The 15,225-nt window shown below is 45.1% G+C and overlaps 1 protein-coding gene across 2 annotated transcripts in view; it reads right to left on the bottom strand.

Moving 5' to 3' along the window:
• The window catches only part of LOC132378934 (LIM domain-binding protein 3-like), a 31,464-nt gene extending 28,297 nt beyond the window's left edge, over window positions 1-3,167 (bottom strand). The window contains exon 1 of one of the 2 annotated variants that reach the window (XM_059946300.1): window positions 1,894-3,167. In XM_059946300.1, the coding sequence (XP_059802283.1) occupies window positions 1,894-2,156 (263 nt within the window). In that variant the 5' untranslated portion in view covers window positions 2,157-3,167. Of the gene's footprint in view, window positions 1-1,715 lie in introns of both variants that reach the window. The other variant, XM_059946301.1, reaches the window with a different exon arrangement.
• Between the last annotated feature and the right edge of the window lie 12,058 nt (window positions 3,168-15,225).

Below are 15,225 nucleotides of genomic sequence, written 5' to 3'. Positions count from 1 at the left end.
ATTATAGGACCCTGGTCAGACCCCACTTGGAGTACTGTGCTCAGTTCTGGTTGCCTCACTGCAGGAAGGATGTGGAAGCCATAGAAAGGGTGTAGAGGAGATTTACAAGGATGTTGCCTGGATTGGGGAGCATGCCTTATGAGAATAGGTTGAGTGAACTTGGCCTTTTCTCTTTGGAGTGACGGAGGATGAGAGGTGACCTGATAGAGGTGTATAAGATGATGAGAGACATTGATCATGTGGATGGTCAGGGGCCTTTTCCCAGGGCTGAAATGGTTGCCACAAGAGGACACAGTCTTAAGGTGCTGGGTGTAGGTACAGAGGAGATGTCAGGGGTAAGTTTTTTACTCAGAAAGTGGTGAGTGCATGGAATGGGCTGCCGGCAACGGTGGTGGAGGCAGATACGATAGCGGCTTTTAAGAGACTTTTGAATAGGTACATGGAGCTTAGAAAAATAGAGGGCTATAGGTAAGCCTAGTAATTTCTAAGGTAGGAACACGTTTGGCACAGCTTTGTGGGCCGAAGGTCCTGTATTGTGCTGTAGATTTTCTATGTTTCTAAGCATTCTGAAATGCTGAGGTTTAATAGAGTTAGGGAGTCTATAGTCTTAGACTCCAAATAGTTGTCAGAAGAGTGGAAGGAGATTGGAAAACTGCACAGAAAACTTCCAGAGAAGGGGATGTTTTAACACAGGAATACTAGGGAACTGAGGAATGTGCAACAGCTGGAATAGATGAGGAATAAAGTAAAGGGAGGAGGGAAGGGACTAGTTCTGGACTGTTGTAATAAAGCCAAGTATTATAAAATGGTAGAAAATGTTTTGGAACCTGCAGATGAGAAATAAACAGGGAATTCCTTGGGGAGAAATGGTCAGGATACAATTTATCCAAAACATAGCAGACTTGTTTCTGAGCTAGGGTTTTCCAACAGGACAATCACCCAGCAGCCTTCAAAACAGAGCAACTCTCCAAGAATGCTCGCTGCTTGCCTCGTGCAGGGGAGGGATGCTGAACCACACTCGTGAGGGATAGCCCAGGTATATGAACCACCAAGAGCCATGGATAAAACTCCCAGATTGTGCAAGAGCTCAAGAAAGACATGGCATCCTGTCTCAGGGGTTGGGTTAGTTGGCGCTGGGCCTGTGGCCTTAGTGTCTACAGGAGATCGCAGGTTCAAGCGAGGCTGCCTGAGCTTCTGCTGGGGGTGGAAGAGGGCTCCATCCAAGACCCCTCACCTCCTCTCGTTGTAAGAGGCAGAGATAGACTGGACAGCCAAGACCTTTTTCCCAGGCTGGAAATGGGCATAATTTCAAGGTGATTGGAGGAAAGCATAATATGTCTGATGTAGGTTCTTGTTACACAGAGAGTGGTGGGTACATGGAACACAAGGCCAGGGATGGTAGAGGTAGATACATTAGGGATATTTAAAAGACTCCTAGGTAGCCACACAGATGAAGGAAAGTGGAGGGTTCTGGGGGAGGGGAGGGGAGGGAAGGGTTAGACTGATCTAGAGTAGGTGACAAGGTCAGCACAACAGTGGGCCGAAGGGGCTGTACTGTTCCGTGTTCTATGCCTTATCCCATCTTTCTCTGGTGTTTCAACAGCATCCTCTCACAAAAGCAAACGGTGCATGAACCCTCCAGCTTGTCTCCACAGGCGCTGCTCATAACTATACTTGGTGACCGTGACCGGAAGCTTAAATAAGGGAAATTTCACCTGAACTTTGTACCACCAGCATTTTGTACAGATATGGCTGATCCTGACAGCTCTAACAAATCCTCCATTTACCCCACATCAAAGACCGCTGTACGGGCTCACGCATGCGGCTGAGCAGACAAGGACGAGGGGTTAGTTCGAGGCACCACATCAGCACCAGCCCCGCCGCGTCGGATACCTTTGCCGAGCAGGTGAGCCGGGAGCAGCGGGACGATCCTGATTGGCGGCGACGGCGGCAGTGGGCGGAGACACGGGCGACGTCATCGGGTTAGCTGCAGCGGGCTGGCTGGCCGGGGCGGAGGGCGTGGCCGAGTCCAGCAGCGACCAGGTGGCCTGCGCATGCTCAATGGGCGTACTGCTCCGAATGAGAAAACACAGCGTTAAATCAGTCTGAGAGAGCGGGGCCAATTCCGCCGGAAGGCCAGCGAAACAGCGGAGCATTAGTATGGCCCGAGGGAGAGGCAGCAATGATTAGAACACTCCCAGTGAGAAAGGTCCAGCCATCGGATGCTAGGAGTTTGATAAGACACACTTCTACACCGCTCTCTTACCGTCAGCAGAGTTTACGAGACGGAACCACAGTCTAATGGACTTTGCAAAGTGGTTATGAGCAAAAACAAAACCCCTCGACAAACCGAATCACAGAAGCGGGATGCAATCTACAATCTCTCAGTCAGGACAGACCCGCTGGCAGAGGTTCACATTCGATACGGGAGGTCAGCAGCTGCAGAGGAAGGTTCAGTAAAAAATACGGACTGCTTAGATAAAAGCCCACGAGATCGTTGGAGTCTGTGTGGGCGGGGATAGGGGTCTAGAGAGTGTGTCCTGTGAGGAGCAGATAGCAGACGCTGTAATAAAGACATGAAGTCATTAGTAAATATTAAAAAAAAATCTCAAAAACAAGCGGATGCTGAACAGAACAGCAGAAACTGCTGGGAATACAAGCAGGTCAGGCAGCATCTGTGAAACAGAGTCAACACTTCCGGTTGAAGGGATATTTTAACTGGCTTCATTTTGTTAAATGTTTACATAAAGTTATCTTCAGAATGTTTTAAGCTTCATAATTAGACTTTGGTGGGTTGATATATTATGGGCCAGCCATATGGAGCCTGGGTTAGACAGAAGAAACTCGGACCACAATCAGCAGAGGTTCCTGTGCAGGGACAGGCAGCATTTCCCCTGGAAATCAACCTCTTTCCCTTCCCATCACCCTGATTATCTGCTATTGAAACTGGGCCTGATTTACCAAGGATTAATTGTCAAAGAGCAGAATTTCAACAGAACAGAAATGAGAAAATCCTTGCATCGATCCCAGAGCACACAAGCTCCATCTCCCTCCCCCGCCGACACTACCTGACCTGAGGAATGTTTCCAGCATTTTCTGGTTTTGTTTCAAATTTCCAATGTCTGCTGTATGTTGATTTTCAGTTAAATGGGAATGCTATAATCCCATAGTCTTTTAAACCCCTACAAAGATCACTCGTTTCTGTAATTGGATTTAAAGTATTCTCAATAAGTACACACAAATCAAAACTTCTCGTTATTGAACATGCAGAAGACAGCGTGGGAAGAGCTAGTCAGACTTTCCTCTTTCTGTGAAACACCCATTACAGCTGGCAATCGAAAATATTTGTGCTTCTCCCCCCCCCCCCCATCTAAAATAACTCAGTGCAATCCTTAACACTGCAGATACTGATTCAAATTTACTACTGGCATTCTTTGGTGCACACTGCTGTGGGTCTAAGGGGAGTGGTTTCTCAGGCCTGATGCTGTTTGAAATAGGGTAACAGCTGGGTGTTTTGTCCACAGCAGTTCCACAAGTTCCAGTCCTCTTAGTATTGAGCTTCTGATAACAGGTCCAAGTGACCAGGATGACCCTCGTCCCACCGCAACCTGGAACGTAATACAACCACTGGGTCTCCTCCGCCCTTACCTACTGGTTCTTCCCTTGAGCTGATACGTTCACACGTGTGTGCGAGTTTGCAACAGACAGTCCCTTGCCCACAGTACATGTGAGGAAAGGTACCTTACACACAGTATGTATGTGAGATGGTAGCTCATCCACAGTACAAACTAGAGAATAGAACCTCACCCACAGTACACAGAGACAGTATGTCAGCCTCAGTACATTAACTAGAAAATACCTTATACAGCCTGTATAAGACATAACATGCAAATCAAATGCTGCTCCTAGCATCAGACTGGGAACTCACTGTCCACTCATTCTACATGGAATTCTACATGGCGAGGAGCGACAGAGAAGATGGGTAGGGTGGGAAGGACGGGGAGGAGGAGAAAGAGAGAATGGGCAAGGGAGGGGAGAGAGTGAGAACAGAAGGGGGAAGAGTGATAAAGTGGAGTGAAGGGGAAGAGAGATTAAGAGGGAGAATATGAGGCAGAGTGGGAGAAAACCACATGCACACACACACTCACAATGAGGGACAGTGCCTATGCAATACCTACTTTCAGCCGACTCACAGCTGTGCTCCACTGGGTTACCAAGGTGAGGGAGGTGGATAAAGGGACAAGAAGCAGTGAAACAAGGTTTACAAATCAACCAAAACTCCTTATATACAAATCTCTTAAAACCAGCTCCTACTGGGTGAGTAACAATGGAATATTTCTTTAGATGGTACTGCAGATTCACAGCAGCTCATGAGCACCAGCTGTCTGATCCCTTCATTTGCATCAGAGGGTACGATAGACGAAGAACAAATCTCAGTTTCTCAACAGAATTTAACTGAATCACATAAGGTTTCAAGAGCTGATTAATGACACAACTTTCTGAGCTGGTGAGAGATGAAATCTCCTGTCTGATTGGAATGATTGACCTGGTACAGAGACCACAATAAACCAGCACAGAAGGGTTCTCTCCAACTTCAGGCACTTCCCAGCAGGGCAGAGTTTAGTGTCCATGAGGCCATAAGACATAGGAATAGAATTAGGCCATTTGGCTAATTAAGTCTGCTCTGCCATTCCACCATCCCTCTCAATCCCATTCTCCTGCCTCTTCCCTGAAAGCTTTGATTTTCTGACTAATCAATCTCCACTTTAAATATAATCAATGACGTGGCCTTCATAGCCCTCCGTGGCTACGAATTCCACAGATTCACCACCCTCTGGTTAAAGAAATTCCTCTCATCTCCGTTCTAAATGGACGTCCTCTATTCGGAGGCTGTGCCCTCTGGTCCTACACTCACACCCTCATCACGTCCACTCTATCTAGGTCATTCAACATTTGATAGATTTCAATGAGAATCCCCTCATTCTTCTAAACTCCAGCAAGTACAGGTCCAGAGCCATCAAATGCTCCTTAACTCTTTCATTTCAGGAATTGTTCTCGGTAACCTCCTCTGCACCCTCTTCAATGCTAGCACATCTTTTCTTAGATAAGGGGCCCAAAACTGCTCACAATACTTCTTCAGTCCTGCTGAAAGGTCTTGGCCCAAATCGTCGACTGTACTCTTTTCCATAGATGCTGCCTGGCTTGCTGAGTTCCTCCAGCATTTTGTGTGTGTTGCTTGGATTTCCAGCATCTGCAGATTCTCTCTTGTTTGTGATCACAATACAACAGGCGTGGTCTGACCAATGCCTTACAAAGCCTCAGCATAATTTCCTTGCTCCTATATGCTAGTCCTCTCAAAATGAGTCCTGTCACAATGTAACAGTTAATATTTGTCAAATGTCTGATTGTATCAAAGTGGTTGAAACTACCTCCAAAATATAAGAATCATCCAACATTGAGAATGCTGGATCCAGAGTTATGATGCCACAGTGCAGAGATGCTGGTACCAGCCTGCCTGGCCACAGGAGAAGGTGATGTTTCTTTACGCACTTCAGTGGCTGGAGGAACTGCACACACACTCTCCCACTCACGCCAGTACTGATGCCTATCAGGTTACTTTGTGTGGAGACCTGAGCTGGAGAAATGGGGTGAATCGGAACAAATCCCAGGGAAGTGTCCAGTGCTGGAATACCGGATTCCCCACGAGAGTCATAAAGTAGCAAGATTTCATTAACAGGATCTTGTCCCATCTTTGCTAAGTCCAAGAGTTGGAAGATGAGGCCTGGTTTAAAAATTCATTTGATTTACTAATCTCCAATAAGGCACTTCCATGTAACAACAGACAAAATGGCTTCTCGTTCAGAAAGAACCTTTGACCTCCAGCAGAGTCACCGTCACACCTCACTGTGGGTCCTTGGCACAGCAAGCCTCTTCTCTCCGCATGTGCATTTTCCGTAAACGCGGGCGTGTGACACAGCGGGTGGATACCGATGCAGAGTGAGCAGAGCATTGAGTGAGGCTGCGCCGAGGCAGAGCGTCAAGTTAAAACAGTCCTTGACCCCCCCTCTCATCTGGACGACTAGAGGACAGCGACGAGGTGAAGACACTGAAAACAATCTCAAAGAAAAGCTGGTGAATCACAGTAAAGTGGGTGAACTTGTGCTCCGTGCTGAGGAATTACAGCTCCATGCAAACACATAATTAGTTGACACACAAAAAAAAACACACTCTCCAAAAATGGTATTTTAGGTTAAGTTTATTTAAGTGGTGATGACATTCATTGGAAAAGTAAAGAGGCAGGAAAGGCATCGAGGTGTCTGTGTTTCTTCAGGCTTCCAGCAGCAATGAGGCCTTGGGGTCACTGACTACCAGCCCACCCTCCACTGCTAAGTAAACTACATGGGTGTGTTTAGTGAGTGGCGTGATGATGGGACAGTCAGGTGTGAATTAGAAGGAAAGGATTGCCTGGAACAATGGATACGAGAAGCAAAAGGCTGTTGCTAGAAACCCAGCTGGTGACAAAAGCTGTCTTCAGATAGATCTAGATTGATCTTGGGAATGACTGTCCCCTTCAGTTCAATTTAGATTCATTACCTCCAGCACCCAAGACCCACTTATCCATTTTTAACAGCACATCAATGCATCGGCAGTCAGACTGCAGAGAAGTTGCAGACTGATGAAGTGAGAAGAGGAGTTTATTGCCAGGCCAAGCATTTCGACAAACCAGGGTGAAAAACTGAGTGAAAATCTTCTAGCAACAGCCTTAAAACAGAGACTAGCCATGGAGAGACAATGCCAGTGACGAGACATTCACAGCAGAAACACTGCAGCAATCAGCCTGGAGCTCAAGCTAATCCTTCTTTTGGAGGCTCACCTGCCTTCTGCACACATCAAACAGGTTGGATAAGGCAAAAAAAAACTGAAATAATAAGCAAATACTTCAAAGATTTAAACTAACCCTCTATCGTGACTAACAATCTCCAGAAGTCTTTGCAGTTGTCTTGGAACTGAAACAAACTCACGGGTGACCTGTGTTAGTCAACCCAGGAGTGCTAAATGTCACCCTTCACAAAACACAACCCTAACTCAGACACCTCCCCCCCACTAACCCAAAATTCCAGGGCAAGGCTCACAGCTGAGCCACAACCGGTCATCCAGGGGTGGGAGACCAGCTTGGGCAGAATTAGATTTCAGAGGTGGGGGAATGTTGAGCTTCATTCAGGAGAGGGAAAGAAAGATTAAGATCATATGGCCAATGGAGAAGGTGATGCTCCTCCACCCACTGGAGTGTGTGGAGGAACTCTCCCACCGACACCAGCACTGATACTGTTTCAGGCAACTTTGTGTGGAGATCAGCAAAGGACAAACAGTGTTAATGGGAACAAACCTCAGGAGATGGAACACCAGATCTCCCACAATGGTGGAATCTACCACAGTGACATGAGAATCAAAGCACCTGACATTTCCTGTCAGCCATCTTAAGATCCTTTCCGGATGGGGATGGCCCAGCCAGGTGAGGCTCAGCCGTGGCTGGACAGAACAGTCAGTGGTCCACACTGGCGACTTAGTGGAGGAAGCACAGTAACAGGACTGTGCCTACTTGCAGAGGATCTCCATCCAGATTAGTGGCAAATGCGGCAATCCCGGCAGCAATGGGATATTGTGCCACGTATGCTTGAGGTACAAGCTGATGGAGTGTTGGTTGAGGATAAATTTACCCAGTTTCAGGAGTGGGACTCTGCAGTACCAAAATGAACAATAGCTCTCAGCGATTTTAACTGGAGTCAAACGGCAAGGAGATAAGACCTTCAGCCCATTAAGTCTATGCTGATTATTAAGCATCCATCCATACTAACCTTATTTATTCTTCCCATATTCCCATCAATTCCACCCTCACTGATTCCACTTAACACTAAGGGTAATTTACAGCTGCCAATTCATCCACCATCCCATATGCCTTTGGGATGTGAAAGAAGTTGGGGCACACTGTGGAAACCAAGGTGGTGACAGAGAGAATGTGCAAACTGCACACAGTCGAGATCGAACCAGGATCTCTGGAGTTGTGGGGCAGTGATCCTCCTGTCCCGTAGTTCCAACAAAGCACAGGGGAAAGGGGCCACCCCTCCCCTCTCTGCCACAGTGATCTGGACATATGCAGTGGGCAAGATCTCCACCCACAATAGCTCCCCTGATAACTGCCTTTAGGCTGGTGCTGGAGATTTCCAACACATACTGAAATTCTCCAACCCCCCTTGCTCAACAATGTTCTGAATTTGTGTCTCTGCAATCTAAAATGGGAATTGGTTGTGTTTTGTGACTGGCTCACAAGATGTTACATCCAAACATAGTATCAAGGAGCCCCAGTTTCCTGGCTTTGGGGAACTTTGAACTTTTTCCAGCTGATGAATTGCTGCCTCCCCATTCCAGAGAATAAAAGTAACTACCACCTGTCAGAGACACTTCCTGACCCCTTATTTCCCCATTCTTAATATCCTGTTTAAATGTCTCCGAAGCAGTCTCACCTACTGTACCAGCAACGGATTTCTCCAGTAAGTAGTTGGAATGAGCTGGCAGAAGATTTTGCTCATACATCCTTACTGTGGTTGAGAGCGAGGGGGATGGTTCTCCAACCTTCCTTGCTTTTCCCTCCTCATTCCTGCCTCTCATCTTGCCTTACAAAAAAGTGGTCTCATAGCGCTACCCTCCCCAATGCCCAATAACTGGGAACTGACAATGTTCTTCACCCCTCCACAACTGTCATGGGGAAACCTGTCCAAACCTGGAATCAAGTTTGCAGAAAGCTTAAACTCCGCTGAGGCCAGGCCTGCAGTTTGGAACAAAAAGCCAAGGAATGGTAGAATGTAGAGCCAGAGAAGAGACTGCAAAAGCCAGCATTATTCACTAAGTGAGAAAGAGACAAAACTACAGAGACAAGAGCTGCTGAAAGGAAAGGTGAGGAAGTTAAGATTACAACTTATTTCATGCTGATTTTAGTTCACAACTATTTTAGAGGCAGGTAAAGCCATTTTTTCTTTCTCAGCCACAGCAGTTAGAGGCAGGTCCCACGCAAAGAGGGCGCCAGCTGAGGCCCACTGCTCAATCTAATCTGAGTCTGCTTGCAGTCTTAACATAGGGAAATAACTGTCTCCCAGGAGAAGGGGAGGGTGCACATGTTAATGTAGACTGGACCGTCAAGTGGGATCATGGGACAGGAATAGCATCACAGCAAAGATTAGATACAGAATGACTCCAACATGCACAAAACAGACTGTCAAAGCATCGAAAAAGTAAAATGCCAGAGCTTGCAAGAGTTTAAGGACGGCAGACAAAATTGTGCCCACAAACCGCACAGAAGGCCGGGCAGAAAGCATCCAGAGCTGAAGATTGAGTGAGAACAGGGAAGATTTGTTTCACATGCTCAGGGTGGAATGGAGTCTCAGGGATTTGGCTCCAAACCTCAAACACATCACTTTGCCTTTAAACTAAAGACTAAAACCCCAACCAAAGTCCTCACAGTTCATGTAAGAATCTGCTCATGGTTCCTTGGCCCTCAATGTACATGCCTAGCTGAAGTAATCACTTGGTTTCCAAGACAAATTCCTTTCTCCCTGTCACCCAAATCTAATCGTTAACCCTTCAAGGTAAAGATTAAATGTTGTTCACTAGATTATACACTGAAGTCCTCAGCCAATTTAAATCTTGCCCTTGGCCTCTATTCATAAATAGAAATGTCATCAGATTCAGTAAAGAGCGTGGCCCAGGATCAGGGTAGGGATGTGCTCACAGATCTCGGCTTTTGCCAGCTTTTTCCACCTCAGCCTCAGAAAGGGAACTGCCTCACTTTCTCAGCTTGATTCAGTCTATTCCCTTCTTAAAAGGGAAGACTACAGAGGAGCCTTTAGCTACACTGAGAGGGTTCAACAAGATGATTAAGAAGTTGCACCATCAGCTTGCTATCTTCCAAAGCAGCCATCCTCCAGAAGCCCAAGTGCAGAAAATGGTTTTACAGAATTACAGCAGCTGCGCAGTATGGTGCAAACAGATGAGACCACAATAAAGCCAAGGACACACACACACACACACACACACACACAGATGGGAAGAGCACAGCTCTCCAATGGACGCAAAACCCAATCAATGCTCCCCGAGCACTGGGTCAACAACTTCTGGGGCAACATGCACTCAGAGTGTAAAACATGCATGTCTTGTATGCAAATCTCAGACAGACAAGACTGCTCCAGCTTAGTGGTTTCCATGCTGGGTCCATGTAGAGTCGTGTGATGTACACATAACCCATGTCTGCTCATTTGCTACACATCTCAGGAAATCAGAACCGCCTCCTGTTCCATTAATTTTTTTTTAAAGTAGTTTTCCAGAGAAAAAATGCAAAATGTAACAGAGTTTGTTTTGAAAAAACATTCTAAGTAAAGCTGTTAAAACTGACTTACTTAGCAATAGAGGATGGAGTCTAAGTGATGGAAAATACAAGCAAATTTATAGAGACTGAAAATTATTGCTTCACAGGTGAGCAAGGCACTGCCTGACAATTCAAAAAAAATTAGTGACCAATGGTTAAACAGATCAATGCCACCTTGGTGTTGCCTTTCTGAGGGTGAAAGAAGGGGTAGGTGTCAGTAGAATGAAGGAATTAGATGCCAGGGACTTGAGACAACGGAACAATGGATAATGACATGGAGGCAGGGGAAAAAAAACTTGAGAGGTCAGCACAAGTCACCCCCATCCTACACACACACGTACACACATACACACACACAAAAGGCATCGCCAACTCACAACATGCAGGGCATGCAGTCAGTAAGTATCTCAGCCAGCCACTGGGGGCATGCCCCGCCATGGGAGCACTCAGCAGAATTTGGGTTAGTTTTTGGTTTGGGGAGGGAACAGCCCATTGCAGGTTGGATATTTCCCTATGTCACAACCAGACAAGCAGTTTACCTGAGGCCTCTTTATGTTTCAGCTGCTGCCATGGAACACAATCTTCAAGAACTTATTATTTGCACAATTTGCAGGAAGTCTACTTGCCCACGTGTCACACCTGCATCACTTTCGTCCGTGTTACTAAAGTCCAACAGGATTTTAAGAAGCTTCCTTCCATCTATGAAGTTTATTCCTGACCCACTGAGTTCCTCCAGCAGTCTGTTTTCCGCTGTGTTTCTGACATGTTTCCTAGTTATCTGGGAGAGAGTGTCCTTCACAAGAGACTGCTGTTGGCAGGACTGGGTTGGAATGTGATCAAACAATTTGACTGCATTCAAGTTTAGTACTTGGTTGATAACAGTGTCCTATCTAAGCTTGGTGTTTATGGAGTATCCTAGCTGTTGTAAAAACAACATACTGAAGGTTTGCACGGGTACTCAGACCTCCAACTCTGACCAAGGAGTCACACATATATCGAGTGTCATGAATTAAGCTTGAAAAGACAGTTTAATATTGAACCAGTATGCAATGCAGTGGGAAAGCCCAAGGCAGATTCTCACTTCAGCATGAAATGACTTCATCACATGCACAACTGGACAGGCTCTCCTCTGAATTCTACTTCATAATCTACTCCATTGAAAAGTCAAATTAATTTAAATTTATGTATTTTTAGTTCATTTTTCAAAACTTTTGGGTAGGTTTATTTATTATTGTTTTCAGTGTTTTGTTTAAGAGAATGAAGTATCACTGTGTCACCCTGCCTGAAGAGAAGAGAAGCTGATGGTATAGATTCAGGACATTGGAAATGGACAGAAATACACTGCCATTATACTTGGGCTCTAACTGTTCTTTGCAGGAGCTCATGGCTCTTCTGCAATCTGCTATCAACCGGAATCTGTACAGACTTTAACTGGGCACCAGTGCAGGCCTGGTAGTCTGAGCCCATTTCCAATGTGAGATGGACAGACCTTACATTGCAGTCCACTGTCTTTTGGGCCTCATGCCCAAGTTCAAAGTTAGAATTAGATTTAAGCTTCAATTTTGAAAGGAACATTAAAAAAGGCATTTGAAGTGGTGGATTGGCCATACATCCCAAGCATAGCAAGGCTAAGCTTTGGACCTCATTCTGTAATATATTTTTGAAGTTGGGATGAACCATACTTACTGGGCTGGTTCATTGCTTACCCTCACACAGCCACTTCCTTTGTCTGTATCTCTGCAAGTTCCTCTCCTTTACTAATAGTGCCTGTCCCATTCCTTTTAAAACTATTTTCAGAATCTTCTTCCATCACATTTTTAGGTAGAATAATCCTGGGCCAAACAACTTTGAGACAAACTATTTCTCATCACCATGTGTAATATATGTCCATCTGTCACCTCTGTTGAAACACTTCCACAGGAAAGTGTTTCCCTCTGCCCAATCTATCAAAACATGTCGGTCTTGAACACCTCTACTGCGTCAACCCTGTTCCAAGAAAACAGTCCTAATTCATCCAAACTTCCCTCGTAACTGAAGTTCCTCAGCCTAGTAAACAGACAGGCCCTTTGGTTCATGATGTTTTGCCATCCTTTTAACCTACTCCAAGATCAATCTAACCCTTCCCTCCCACATACCCTCCATTTTCCTTTCATCCATGTGCCTATCTAAGAGTCTCTTAAACGTCCCTAATGTATCTGCCTCGACCACCAGCCAGCAGCACATTCCATGCACCTACCATTCTCTGTGTAAAAAACCTACCTCTGACAACCCCTATATACCTTCCTCCAGTTATTAAAATTATGCCATCGCTGCCCTGACTGTCCACTCTACCCTTCTTATCTTCTAAGGCACCCCTACGAAGTCACCTCTTATCCTCCTTTGCTCCAAAGAGAAAAGCCCTAGCTCACTCAGTCTTTCCTCATAAAATAGGCTCTCTAATCCAGGCAGCATCCTGGCAAATCTCCTCTGCACCCTTTTTAAAGCTTCCATATCCTTCCTATAATGAGGCGACCAGAAGAAAACAAAATACCCCAAGTGCAGTCTAACTAGAGTTTTATAGAGTGGCAACATAACCTCACAGCTCTTGTAAATTCTCCAACTGATGAAAGCCAACACAACACACGCCTTCCTAACCATCCCATCAACTCGTGCAAAACTTTGAGGGATCTATGGACGTGGACTTTAAGATCCCCATGTTCCTCCATGCTGCTAGGAACCCTGCCATTAATCTTGTACTCTCCTTCAAGTTTACCTTCCAAAGTGCACCACAACACACTTTTTCAGATTGAACACAAGGTTTAAAATATACTTAAAAACAAATAATTTAACTGTGCATTATCTGTTCTACACCCATACCGTACATAAACATACACATATGTGTACTCTGTTTGGTCAGTCCACCACTATGCCGAATGTGTAAGTTACTTTATTTCATACCTATTTGGTCAAAATTACTGTTATAAAGCATTTGAAAGATATAGTGCCTTCCCATGTCAGCCTACCTAAACTTCCTTAAATAAACCGTTGACTTCTTGGTTTATCACACTACTTGGATCCTCTCAATATACAGAAAACAAAAGTTACTTCAAGCCTTCCCAACCAACACTGCATCAGTGCATGAGTGCTTAACCTGAAAGCTAGGGAAACATAACTTCATTCTTCAGGAGTTCCCGGATGGTCAGCAGAGATGCCCTCACGGTTTGGACCATCAATAGTACAACTAAAGTAACAAATGTTCACCACGTGAAATGTCCTCTGTCTGGAACACATGGTGCTAAGGCACTAGCACCAATGACAAACAGAAGATCCCAGTGACCGCAAAGTTAGAAAACACTGGGGAGAGGCCTGATTATCTCCGGTTTCCTCAGGTTAAGGTAGAAGAGGGAGCCCTAGCTTTAACCAAAGAACATCACTCTCCTGACAGAAGAGGGAGGGGGAATTTTGATATGAGTATTGCATTTGAGGGCAACACTTTAGTGGCAAATTTTTAAACGTTGACCTTGCTCAGTAAAATAATTTAACCAAATTGTGGTATGAATCCAAAGAATGTAATATTTCCTTTTGGAATGTTACCCTCTTAAATCGCCTCTCTCTGGCTTCACCCTCTCACCAATTATCTACACCCTTGTAATCCTCCCAACCTGGGACTGTCTCTTCAAAGCAACTTCTGTAAAGTTAAAATGTTAGACATAGCGACTGACTAGGAGTGTCCTGATAGTCTAGCTACACTCGTAGAAAAAGACTGGAAGAGGACCTAATTGTCTTTTTAAAACTCAATGTATGTTTTATTTCAGAGAAAAAGTGCTGCTATATACAGAGAAATTGCAAACCAAAAACAGACAAGCAGAGAATACAGAAACCAAATAATCACATTGTGCCTTTTATCAAAAGGCCATTCTACACCAAAACCAGTTCAAATACCCCTGGTCTTCAGCTTATGTCCACTTTCAACTGAACTCATTCACAAACAACCATTGAACTTTGGCTGTAAGTCAAGTGGGACAATAGGAAGCTGCAGAAATGGCTCAAAATCTGGAGTCCATGTACCCCAGACTCCACATCACCACCACAAGGCACTGTCATCACCAATGTATAACACACTCCACTTTTATTTTGCAGTTTCATGGATTAAAATCTGTTTTTTTTTTGGGAATATGGTACACTCGTTAAATTTACACTTTTTTCTGTTTTCTGCTTCTTGTTTCAGCCAAGTGCACAGAAGGAACACAGATCCAAAGAGGGCCCTATGGTGACCTTAGTCACGGATCAATGTCAGACTTGTGCTTCAGGGCCACTGGCTGTGGGGTGGGCTGGGGAAATGCAGAATGAGGGAAGGTAAAGGACTCTGCGTCTAGAATTTGTTCTCCAGATTGTCACCCAGTGACCTGGTCTGTAGCTTGAGTCCAATGAGGAATCTGCAGCCCAGCCATAGCTGAACAGTGTCATGTGAATGGGTTCTCAGAGCATCTGGGTTCAATGCCCATAAGTACAGAATTGGAAGCAGGAGAAAACAGAAGCGGGAGGGGGGAAGAATACATTGCAGTCTGAGTGCAGAATTTTTTCTCTGCAAAATCACAGTGAGGTGTGTTACAATTATCAGGCCCATTCTCTACTCAAGTCAACCCATCCCATCTCATTCCTTCACTTTCAGATCAGTCTAACTAAATTTTACACATTACCTCAAAAATTAAATATTCAATGGAGCACTCATAATTTCCCTCTAATGAAGAAATGCTCACACATCACAGTTATCAAAAATAACTATACTTCATCTGACTGGTAGATGTATTTTCATTAAAGCCTCATAA

This window comes from Hypanus sabinus, chromosome 21 (genome assembly GCF_030144855.1).
Source record: "Hypanus sabinus isolate sHypSab1 chromosome 21, sHypSab1.hap1, whole genome shotgun sequence".
NCBI classification, from domain to species: domain Eukaryota; kingdom Metazoa; phylum Chordata; class Chondrichthyes; order Myliobatiformes; family Dasyatidae; genus Hypanus; species Hypanus sabinus.
Note: the sequence above shows the minus strand (reverse complement) of the source record. Positions and strands in the feature narration are given on the sequence as shown.